This window comes from Panthera pardus, unplaced genomic scaffold (assembly GCF_024362965.1).
Source record: "Panthera pardus isolate Hobbes unplaced genomic scaffold, ASM2436296v1 HiC_scaffold_10, whole genome shotgun sequence".
NCBI lineage: Eukaryota > Metazoa > Chordata > Mammalia > Carnivora > Felidae > Panthera > Panthera pardus.
In genome coordinates this window covers 360872-373397 of record NW_026526655.1, presented here as the reverse complement: position 1 = coordinate 373397, position 12526 = coordinate 360872, and the positions used below count along the sequence as shown (strand labels likewise).

Genomic DNA, 12526 nt, shown 5'->3' with positions numbered 1-12526 from the left:
CAATTCCTGTGATAAATTTCCTGTCATGTACGCGTATGTACACACCCTGCTGGTTCTGTTTCTCTGGAGAACCCTAACAGGTTAGCGTTAGGTTAGGTTAGGATGCTGCTTCATCCAACAACAGCAGAACACTTAATCTTATCCAGCTCACATGGAACATTCATCAAGACAGACCACATCCTTGACCATAAAACATATCTTAACAAATTTAACAGAGTAGAAATCATACAAAGTATGCTCTGAGACCACAATGGAATTAAACTGGAAATCAGTAACAGCAGTGTAGTTGAAAAATCCCCAAATATTTGTAGATTAAACAAGACACTTCTAAGTAACAGGTGAGTCAAGAAGGAGGCCTCAAGAGAAAGAAAAAAATATTCGAAGTAAATAGAATGAAAAATATACCTTATCAAATTTTGTGCAGTGCAGTAAAAGCAATCTTTAGAGGGAAATTTATAGCACTGAGTACATTAGGCAAGAAGAAAGATCTAAAATTGATAATCTAAGTGTTCACCTTAGGAAAGTAGGAAGAGAAGAACAATTAAGTTGAAAGCAAGCAGAAAAAAAAAGAGACACCGATGAAATTGAAAACAGGAAAATAAAGACAACAAACAATAAAATCAACAACATCGAAGGTTTTTTAGAGGATCCATAACACGGATAAACATCTAGCCCAGTTAACTAAGAACAGAGAGATAGAAAGAGAAAACATAAAATGTCAATATTATAAATAAAAGGGGGCCATCACTACCAATCCTCTGAACATGAAAAGGTCAATCAGGGTTACTATGAAAAACTCTATGCCCACAGATTTGGTAACTCAGGTGAAATGGATGCATTTCTGGAAAGACACATACTGCCAAAATTCACCAAGGGAACTAATAATCTGAATAGGCCTACATCCATCAAAGAAACTGAATCAATAATTAATAACCTTCTGAAACAAAGCCCCAGGCCTAGACGGGCTTATCAGTGAATTCCACCACAGAATTCAGGAAACAGTTAATACCAGTTGTCTACAATCTCTTACAGAAGGTAGAAGCAGAGTGTTAACTCATTCTGTGAGGTGAGCCCTACCCTGACACCAACACCAGACAAAGACATACAAGAAAGGAAACTACACATGGGTACCTCTCATGAACACAGACACAAAAATTTTTAACAAGCATTTAGTAAACTGAATCCAAAAATATAAATAAATGAGTTATTCACCATGATAACACCCAACACCCATTCCTGATAAAAGTTCTACTCAATAATCTAGGAACAAATATTATTATTAGGAATAATAAATAACATCGTTAACAAGACCCTACAGCTAACATCGTACTTAATGGTGGGAAAGCAAAAGCTTTCCTACTAAGCTCAGCACCACTCACAGTCAGCATTGCACTGGAAGTTCTACTTGATGTAATAAAAAAAAGGAAATAAAAGGTATACAGTTTGGGACAGAAAAAAAACAAAACAAAAACAAAACAACCATCTGTGTTTGCAGATGACATGACTGTCCATGTAGAAGATCCCAGAGAACTCACAAAAAACTCCAGGAACTAGTAAGCAGCAAGGTTGCAGGATACAAGGTTAACATGCAAAAGTCAATTGTTTTCCTACACACCAGCAGAAACAAAACAAAAACCCACAAAAAACCCGGAATATGAAACTTTGATGAAAGAAATAAAAGATCTAAATAAACAGGTGGATTTTCCACGTTGATACACAGGAAGACTCGTATTGTTAAGATGTCAACTCTTCCCAAATTGATCTATAGATTCAACACAATCCCAATATCAAAATCCCGGCAAGCTATTTTGTGGAAATCGACCAGCTGATTCTCAAGCCAAAAGACCCAGAACAGCCAACACAATACTCATGGAAAAGAATAAAGCTGGAGAACTCGCAGTCCTGTTTCAAGACTCACTAAAAGCTACAGTAACCACTACAGCATGGGACTGACAGAACAACAGATACACAGATCAAGTGACACAACAGGGTCCAGAGACAGATTCACACACAGGGGTGCCTGGCTGGCTCAGTCAGAAGAGCACGTGACTCTTGATCTCAGGGTAGTGAGTTCAAGTCCCATGTTGGGTGTAGAAATTAAATAAATAAACATTAGGGGCGCCTGGGTGGTTCAGTTGGTTAAGCGTCCGACTTCGGCCCGGGTCATGATCTCACGGTTCGTGGGTTTGAGCCCCGCGTCAGACTCTGTGCCGACAGCTCGGAGCCCGGAGCCTGCTTCGGATTCTGCGTCTCCCTCTCTCTCTCTGCCCCTCCCCCACTTGCACTCTGTCACTCTCTCAAAAATAAACGTTACAAAAAAATAAGATTCACACAAATTCATGAATCTGATTTTCGACAAAAGAGCGAAGACAACTGTATGGAGAAGAGTCTTCTTGACAAACAGTGCTGGGACTGGACATCCATGTAATCAGAGATAAATGGACACACATCCTCTGTTCATGTGAGGCTTAATGCTGTCACAGTGTTGATATTACTCAAACAAAGTTGCAGATTCAATGCAATCCCTATGGACATCCCAAGGACACTGTAGACAGAATTGACGCGGAATCTCAGGGACCCAGAACAGCGAGGAAAACAATCCTGGAGAAGAACAAAACTGGAGGAATCAGTTCCTGATTTCCGCACTCACTATGAAGCCACAGTAATAAAAACAGTGTGGTATTAGCATAAAAACAGACATAGAAACCAATGCAACGTAGAGCATCCAGAAACAAACCCTTGTTTGTATATGGTCAACTGATTTTGACAAGGTGCCACGACCATTCAATGGAGAAAGAACATTATCAACAAACGGTGCTGGGAAAACTGGACGTCCTCATGCAAAAGAATGAAGTTGGATCCTTATACCATAAAAAAAACTCACTCAACGTAGATCAAGGATCTAACTGTGAGACTTAAAACAGTAAAACTCTTAGAAGAAAACAGCACAAAAGCTTCACGACCGTGGACTTGGCAATGATTTCCTGGATATGACACTAAAGGCACATGTGATAAAAGAAAGAGACAGACAAATATGACTTCGTGAAAATAAAATTGTACATCAAAGGGCACTACGCATAGAATAAAACGGTGCCCCAAAGAATAGGAGAAAATATTTGCAAATCATACTTCTGATCAGAGATTGAGGTCCCCAATGTACAGAGAAGTCTTCAAACTCAGCAGTGGGAAGACAACCAACCAGACTCAAAAATGGGCAAACGAGGCTCTTCTCCCAAGATACACACAAGTGGCCACTGAGCACATGACAAGATGCTCATCACTGATCACCACTGATCACCAGGGAAATGCCGATGAGAGCCACGACGAGGGCCCACCTCACATGCCCTAGGACGGCGGGAATCAAGAAAACAGAAGACAGCAAGTGATGGCGAGAATGCAGAGTCTGGAGCCCCTGCTCCGTGGGTGGGAATGCACACTGGTACAGTCCGTGCCGAAAACAGTACTGGAGCGCCTCAAAAAAATTAAACACAAGATACCCCGTGATCCGGCGATTCCACTTCTGGGAGTATGCCGAAAAGAATTGGAAGTAGGGTCTCGAAGAGAGATTCGCTCACAGCAGCATCACTCTCGACAGTGAAAACGTGGAAGCAACCCACGTCTACTGACAGATGAACGGATGAGCAAAATACGGTGCGTCCGCGCAGGGCAACGGGATGGTTCCGCTGGCATCAAATTCTGCCACACGCCACAACGTATCCGCGTCACGTTCGGTGCAACACGCCAGATTCCTCTTCCAGGAGGCGCTGGGAGCCGACAACATCACACAGCAGACATCGGAACGGCGGGGAGGGGAGACGGGGCCGTTACGCTTTCACACGTGTCAAGCTTCAGATTAACGTGAGTTCTGGGGGATGGATGGTGGTGGCTGCACGACCAGGAGAACGCGTTTAACGCCCCTGAACTCCACACCTAAAAGCGGTAAATCGCTGCTATGTATGCATGCATTTTTAAGTTGATTTATTTGCTTTGAGAGAGAGAGAGAGAGAGAGAGAGAGCGCACAAGCAGGTGAGGGGCAGAGAGAGGGAGAGAGAGAGTCCCAAACAGGTTCTGTGCGGTCTGCGCGGAGCCCAGCTGTGACATCGTGACCTGAGCCTAAGTCAGGGGTCCAACGCTCGAGCCACTGAGCCACCAGGCGGCCCTTGTTGTGTACATTCTAAGTCAGTGCAAAAAAAAGGTGAGACGATGCGCTACCGAGCCACAGAGAGGAGCCTGAAGCACACGTACCGAGGGAGGGAGGCCACCCTGAAAAAGCTGTGCCTGCGATTCCACGGCATCCGTGTACTCCAACCACGGAACACTCTGGAAAAACCCACACTACAGAAACACCAGGAAGGCCGGTGGTGCCAGGGCTGGGAAGGGAAGGGGTGACCACGAGAAGAGCAGGGATGCTGAGGGACGCGACTCTTCTGCGCGGCACCACACGGGATCACCGCGGGCGCCCACTTGTCAAAATCCAAGGGGTGTCTTGGTGGCTCAGGGCCCACTCAGGCCACGATCTGATGGTCTGTGAGTTCGGGCCCCGTGTCGGGCTCTGTGCTGACAGTACAGAGCCTGTTTGGGATCCTCTCTCTCTTCCTGTCTCTCTGCCCCTCCCTGACTCCTGCTTTCTCTCTCAAAATTAGAAAAAAAAAAAAAATCCAAGTACAAGACAGTAAACCTCCAGGGGAAGATGACTGGTAACGATGTATCGATGTCAGTTCCCAACTGGTAAGGACGAACAGCTGGGCTCACAGAAGTCCTCTTGGAGGCTAGAAACAGCAGCGGGAGGCAGGCGGAGGAGGGAGAAAGTCCTCCCTGTGGACACCCTGTGAGAAGGCCAATCAGCACCCGCCTCCTGGAGGGCTCTGAACCCAGAACCTGCAGACCCCTGGCCCAGCTGCCCCGCTGGAGGTAATCTGTCCAAAAATAAAGGGCTTGCCTGGCTAAAGACATTGGGCGGAATAAACACGCGTATGCCTCTTCGACATAAAATCCCTAAGAAGTTTCCTTCGTTGACCAACAAACTCGTGACAGCCTGGGAGGGAAACCATTTAGAGAGAAGACATTTTGAGCGGGGGGCTCCAGGCACGTCTCCTTGGAGACGAAGCCAGGGTGCCCGCTGTCCCTCCCACTGCCGCCCCCCAACACCTCTCGCACCCTCCCCTCCCCTGCCAACCAGCGACCGGCCCCACCCCCCAGGGCGCACCGGGCAGAGGCGCTGGGACACCCTGTCCATCAGCCCCCTCTGCGGGCACCTCCCCAGGGCCCAGCACTCTCCTTCCTGGCCCCCATGACTCCTGCTCTCCATCCCACCCACAGGCAGCACGGACACCTGCTTGCTGATCCCCACGTCACAAACACAAGTCTCCCCGAGAGCCACGTTCCCCGGGGTTTCTGCCCACAGTCCACTTCTTCACGGCCAACCCTCTTAAAGTGCCCCAGTGCTGCCTTTCACCCGCCCTAGACCGACCCAGCAGCGTTCCCACCGCTCCAAGGACACCGCGGTCACCAGTGACCCCGTGTGGCTGAGCCCAGCCATCTTTTCCCCACTCTGATCAGAGCTGGGCCCAGCCCAGCTGCTTACCCTCATCTCCCCTCTGGGCTGTCGTGACCCCACGCTCCCTCTTTCACTCTCCCTTTCCGGGGCCCTCTTCAGCCGCATCTCCGCAAACAGCCGGCTCCCGGGCCGGGCCTGGCTCCTTCCCCTTCCCCAGCTACAGCTTCTCCAGGAAACCCCATTCAGTCGTGGCTTTAAATACCCCTGACCTCATCCTGACACCACACGCGCACACGCACACACACGCACACACGGGCAACTCTGAGAGAATGGATGGTTTCCTGGCATCAGCATTTCAAACTCAACCCCTCTCAAAACCTTACGAGGGTAGGACTTACAAAAATGCCATTAACTCTTTCTGGAGAGGCAGCAAACAACAAATGGTGGCGAGTGAAGTGACCCACCAACCGTGTGCTTGCACCTCATTACGGCCCCTAGACAGAGGAGACCTGAGTACGGGAGTAGAGGACACGCACGGTCCAGGCGGGTGGGGGAGGGGGGCGGGACAGAAGCATGGAGGCGCTGGGCTGTGGAACCCAGCGGCCCAAGCTCGAAGCACCACAGAAAGATGGGCTTCAACAGTTAGCTTCGAAAGCTGAGAGACATCCACCAGAAGCACAGAAAAAGAAACGAAAAAGCCTAACAAATTAAAACACAAAACAACAGGCACAGATTCCAACTTATCGATAATCACAATTATAAATGGATTACTCTAAAGGCAGGAAAGACAGGGTGCCTGGGTGGCTCAGTCAGCTCAGGGCATGATCTCATGGTTCGTGGGTTCGAGCCCCATGTCAGGCTCTGTGCTGACAGCTCCAGATTCTGTGGCTCTCTGCCCCTCCCCAACTTGCACTCTTTCTCCCTCTCTCTCAAAAATAAATAAACGTTTAAAAAAATTTATTAAAAAAACGCAAACACTCTCAGATTGGGTTAAAATATAGCTAAAAGATAGAGGAATATAAAAAGCTTTCAAAAGTAAGCAGGTAAAGAATACTCAAATTGGGACAGAAAGGGGCATTCCGTGGTGGTAACAGTCAGGACCACTTGGACGTCTCACACAGGGCCACGGGACGCATGGCAGCACCAAGGAGACGCCCAGGAAGGATGGGCACGTCACCCTTCTGTCCCCGAGATAAGGGATTCGGTGAGTCAGGACACAGACCTGTTAACAAGCCAGACGGAGGCTCAGTGAGACAGAGAGCCATGGAACCAACAAGCGGGGAGGATACATTCTTCTCAAACCACAGCGAAACAGTCACGACAACAAGCTGCATATTAAGCCACAACGAAATCCTGAAAGGGGCCAAAAACCAAATACGACCTTAAAGCAATAAAGTTTAAAAATAATCACAAAAAAGGGGAGGAGGTTGAGGGCTGGGAGAAACGGGGAGGGGATCGACAGGACACTCGTCCTGATGTGCGGAGAAAGTACACGACTAGGGAACCACTGCCCCGTGCATCTGAAACTCGTGCAACCCTGTATGTCAGCTACGCTGGAATTAAAAACACACATTTTGAAAGAAAGAAATTAATGGAATATTTAAAACCGCCAAAAAAAAAAAAAAACCTACAACAAAATTAGCTCCCCTCCCCCAACTTGAAAAATGTCAACGCCCTTCTAAATAACTCAAAGAGGGAACACAGACTGAAATTAGAAACTATTTAGAAACGACGAGCGATGAGAGCTGCAAGAGACAAATCCTCTCGACCAGCGATGAGAGCTGCAAGAGACAAATCCTCTCGGGCCAATGGGACGGACACACCTCCACCTGCAGGCATCCGGAAACACCCTCTTCCCCCCAGGAGCCAGAACAACCAAGAAAACCAAGTACCAGTGGAGAAAGCAGAAAGAAGTGAGGATTAATGAAGCGGAAACAAGGCGGCCTCGCTCAATGGAGCAAAGGAGAGACCCGAAACAGTGACGGCCCCTGGGAGTCTGGCCAGGAGGAGAAGGTACCGTAAAGTAGTGAGCGGGTCTACCTCCACCAGTAAGCACGTCGGTGACCCTCAGCTGGGGCTGTCCCTCCCCCAGCGTGCACTTTGCACAGGATGGGGCTGTTTTCTTGCTTTGGTTTCATATTGAGCGCGGCTGCTGCCCTGGGATCCAGGACGTCCCAGCCCGTCACGTTGGGAGCCTCTTCCCAAAGAAGTGTTCGTCACGCCCAGGAAGACAAATATTGATTCAGATCACATGAACAACAAGTAGGAAAATGTTTTCCATGTATACTTAACAGGTAAAACACGTAACACTCAAAACGTAGAGAATATCTAGAAAGCAGTTTTTTACAAGTACTAAGTAGAAAGGCAGGGTGAAAAGTAGAAACGTAGCTGAGAAACTCACAAAATCTCTATCCAACCTGCCTGTACCTATAGGTTGAAAGACACGTATGTGACAACATAGACAATAATCTAAAATATCATACAGGAAATTTTAAAAAGCACTAGAAGGTCAGAGATAAGTGAGAAATAGGAATTTTCACCACTTCTGAAGCCCCCTTATTTCCGTAGCATCTTAATTTTTATAAAACAGAATACATTCTACTTGAATAGATGTTTAAATTAAAATTTTTTTTTTTAATGTTTATTTACTTTTGAGAGAGAGAGAGAGCGAGCAGGGGAGGGGCAGAGAGAGAGGGAGACACAGAATCCGAAGCAGCCCCAGGCCCCGAGCGGTCAGCACAGAGCCCGACGCCGGGCTCGAACTCATGGACCGTGAGATCATGACCTGAGCCAAAGTCGGCTGCTTAACCGACTGAGCCACCCAGGCGCCCCTAAGGTTTTTTATTTTGAAAGAAAGCACGAGCAGGCGCACTAAAGTAACTATTGACGTTCAAAACGATTTAACTTCAAGGATATTCCTCAAAACACTAACGGAAAGAAACTCCCCACGATTTTAAGAGTCTCCTACCGCTCTTCCAATAGCTTGCTGAGCCTACTGCACTCACGTCAAGAGGTCAACTCGTCTGGAACCGTGCTTCGTGTGAGGGGTGCGGGAGCGGATGCCCCACCCCCACCCCCGGCCGGTGGGAAGCCACGCACTGGGGGTTCTGGCTCCCCCGGCAGACGGCACAGGCCTCCCCTCCCATTGGCCCAACCCTCAGAGCCACAGACGCCCTTCGGGTGCCCTGGCGCGAGGCAGGGCCCCAACCCGGCTCTCCGTCTCCCAGGGCAGCTCCGATAGAGGCCTCCTCCCGAGACGCGCGGGTGCCCGGGGTCCGGCGGCCACGCGGCGAGAACCCCCTCCCACGGCCGGGCGGCGCGGGGGCCGCGAGGCCGGTACTGACCGCGGCTCAGGGGCAGCAGGCTGCTCAGGTAGGGGAAGCTCGCTCTCCGCAGCTCGTCCAGCTTCTCCTGCAGCTTGCGCACCTGGCTGTCGGAGCGGCTGACGCGCTGCCGCAGGGTCTTCAGCTCGCCGTTCTTCTTCTCCACCTGCTCCCGCAGGCAGCACACCTGGCTCTTGTTCTGGCGGGACGAGAAACAGTAGGAGTGCAGCGAGTCGATGAGCCTGCAGGCCCCCGACGCCGACAGGATGACCTCGTTGATGGACATGGGGCTGGCGTCACTGTGCTCGCTCTGCACGGCTTCCGCCGCCGGCTTCGGGGTGACGTCCGTCGGAGGGGCGGAGGGGCTCTGGGAGGGCTTCTGAGGCGTCGCCGTGAGCGATGAACTCGGGGGGCTCTGGGCCAAGCCCTTGTCGGGCCCCAGGCTGGTCCCGCTGCAGCCGGGCTCCACGTCTCTCTTCGGCCTCTTTCGGTCAACGGGCTCTCGGGGCACAGACGCCCTCTCTCGCGCGTGCTTGGAGGAGAAACTGTAAGAATGAAGTGAGCCAATGAACTTGCAGGCCCCAGACCCTGGCGGGGTAAAGTCATCCACGGAAATGCCACTCTTGTCCACCAGGCCTCCGTCGGGCGCGGCGGCGCTCTCACCGCCGGCGGCGTCTACTGCAGACGCCTCTGCTTCGCCCTGACTGCTGGCGGCGGCGGCGGCGGCGGCCGAGCCATCGGCCGGAGTTCCTGCTGGGGCCTGCGGCGCCCGCTCCCGACCTGCGGCTTCCTGGGCGGCCCCGGGGGCGGTCTCGCCCTGCGGCGCGGCCTGCTTCACCTTCCGGGCCCCGGGCTTGGCCATTGGGTTTGCACCTGAGGACGACGACGCACCTGCAGCTCCTTTTCCGTCCGCCCCGCTCGCGTGTCCCCTCAGGCCCGCCGAGGCCTTTCTGGTGTCCTTCCTCCTCGTGCGGCCATGGCCTCCGGTGCTCCTCTTCTTCTCAGGCAGGTGGAAGATGGAGGGGACGGCCGTGGGCTTGAGCAGGCGATGCTGGTCCTCCAGCCTCTTGGAGAAGCTGTCTTTGGTGAAATGTTCACTGCAGAGAAAAGAGTACTTGGTGGGGGTCCAGTTGTCCCTCTGAACAGCTTTTAACCACTGGATCAGACGCTTTGAGTCCTTCAAGGGGAACCTGCAGGAAGAATGACAGAGAATTAGAAAAAAAGAGCTAAATGTCTCCTCCTAAATTCATATCAATCACGAAAGCGAACAAGTGGTTTTGCAAATACCCAACGCCGCGTTGACTTTACTCATTTAAAACTTAAAACGTAAGGAACACCTTCTGCTTGTAAGTGATTGTGAGATAGAAGCCAGCCAGCCTCACCACCTGCCCGCAAGGAGCTCACGGTTTGTAGGGCAGAGAACGAAGGTAACTCCTCCCAGGCTGTGGTGAATGTCCCGTAGGGACACAGAATGCTCGGAGAGATCGCACAGGAGGGCGTCCGACTACAGGAAAGGCTTGGGGAAGCCCTGGGAATAGTTCCTAGAAACGCACAGCACAACTGCCCTCCTGGTGTGCCTCGGAGGCATGATGCCAGGTGCGAAAACAGGGACGGCTGGTCTCCTAGTTAGGGGCCAGGTCAGGCGCTGGCCAGCAAGGGGTCAGGAGAGCATCCCAGACGGCCTGCCTGAAGCCCGACCCTCACAGCTAGAGCTGTGACTCCAGCAACTGAGGATAATTCAAAGCTGCAGTCCCGGGTTTCTACTACATTTCCACGGCCGGGAGCGAAAGTGTCTTTTAAAAAGCAACTAGCTCCTAGAAAACACGACAACACTTAGCAGTCGTGTCTTCTCATTGTTAGACAAGATCCCTATTTACAAAAGTCGGACCAAACTCTGCCCTGGGGGTGGGGTGGGTGGTTCCTCCCAAGGGCCGTCTCTGCCCCACCTGAGGCCACCCTGGACCAGGACCAGGGCCAGGCAGATACTAACACCCCAGGAAGTCCGATGCAACGCGACCTTCCACACTTCCTCAATGTTTTGTGAGCCCATTTCCCCAAGACCCTGATCCCCATACCCTTTGCCCTTACCAGCGAAGACCACTATGGATGCCGGCCAAGAGAAGCGACTCTGCACTGATTTGCCTCATCTGTGAAAGCAGTATCAAAAGTTTCCGGACACAGGGTCTGAACAAAACTCCAGAAAGCACGGTGGCTGACCTCTAAAACAATCTGCTATCAGCTCTTTTGATAGATTGTAACAACTGAAGAAAACAACCCCCTGAGAACTCTCAACCAAACTACCGGCAACCAACAGGATTCAAGTTTTTAAAACAGAAACACAAGTGTCTGCACGGAGGCTTTCCAGGGAGCGAGTCGGAGGGAAGAGGACGGGCTGAGCGGCCCATTTCCAGAATCCCTCAGAGAGGGGGGCCAGGCCCGGCCAGGAAGAAGCGGCCAGGAGCGCCGGCTCCAAGAGTGGGCCGGGGAAGCCCCCCCCCCCCCCCCCCCCCCCCCCCCCCCCCCCCCCCCGTGAACAGCGGGCCTCGCCCTGCTGGTGCGCAGGATGCAGCCAGCACGACTGTCCAGGGACGCACCTGAGAGCAGCAGGGCCACCTCTCGGCGCCACCACCGGGACCCCTGCTGCTGGCAGAGCGTGTGGCAGCGCGTGTCAGTCCTCGAGGCACAACTTGCATCTGCTCGGCCCCAGTCCTGATCACTCGACTCAAGGCAGGCTCCCTCGCGATCGAAAGAGCACAAAAGTCACAGCAAACGCAAGAGGACAACTAAGCTAAGAGCGTCTCCAGCACACACTGTCTGGAAACCGGCGGGGCCAGCCCGAATCAATGGAGCGCAGGGTGGCCGCGGGGCGGAGGTGAGAGAGGGTGGTGGCGGCCGTAAGGTGGGCGCCGGGTGGCCTCCATGTCGGCGTGGGGTAGGTGCCCGGTGGCGGAAGGGCGGAAGGCCGGTGGCCGCAGAGCGGCCGCCGGTGGGCGCCGGGGTGGCCGCGGTGGCCCGAGACGCCCGGCCCAGAGACGGCGGCCCGGGCCAAGGTCACACAGCGCCCCGCGCTGACTCACTCGCGGGACCGGCCCCGAGGCCCGGCGCACCGAGGGCCGCCCGCCTCGGGCCGGCACGCGCGGCCTCAGTTTCCCCGCGGTGCCGGGCCGGGCCGGGCCGGGCCGGGCGGGGGGCGTGGCCGGCCGGGCCGCGCGGGCGGCCGGCCGGGCGGTGGCGGGCGGGGCCCCGTTACCTGTGGAAGGAGACGGCGCGCTTCTCCCCCTTGCCCTGCCGGTTGGAGCAGTTCGCGGCCGCGCAGCAGATCACCATCTCGGGCCTCAGGCCGCCGCGCCGCCGCCAGGCTCCGGCCCTCGCCTCGCCGCGCCGCGAGCGGGACCGCCCCGAGGGGAGGGCGCGCGGCGACACGGCTGCGGGACGTGGGAGCCGGCCCCCGCGGCTCCCGTACGGCAAGATGGCGGCGCGCGCCCGGCCGCCCGGCCGCCCGGCCCCCAGGCCGGGCCTCGGCGTGCCAGGGTTCCCCAGCACCAGGCGGGGCGCAGCCCGAGGCTCCAGGCGTCGAGGGTGGGCGGGGGCGCCCCGGGCCGGTGGCCCCGTACGGCGGCATGGCGCGCCGGCCGGTCCGTACGGCAAGATGGCCGCGCCGGCGGCCCGGGCGCACGGCGGGCTGACGCGCCCCCCCCCACCCCG

General features: G+C 53.6%; 1 protein-coding gene across 1 annotated transcript in view; it reads right to left on the bottom strand.

Moving 5' to 3' along the window:
• The window catches only part of THAP4 (THAP domain containing 4), a 41750-nt gene extending 29234 nt beyond the window's left edge, over positions 1-12516 (bottom strand). Inside the window, exons 1-2 of the mRNA XM_019445274.2 lie at positions 12072-12516; positions 8843-10011 (exon numbers count right to left, since the gene is read on the bottom strand). Of these exons, the coding sequence (XP_019300819.2) occupies positions 8843-10011; positions 12072-12148 (1246 nt within the window). The 5' untranslated portion in view covers positions 12149-12516. The remainder of the gene's footprint in view (positions 1-8842; positions 10012-12071) is intronic.
• Between the last annotated feature and the right edge of the window lie 10 nt (positions 12517-12526).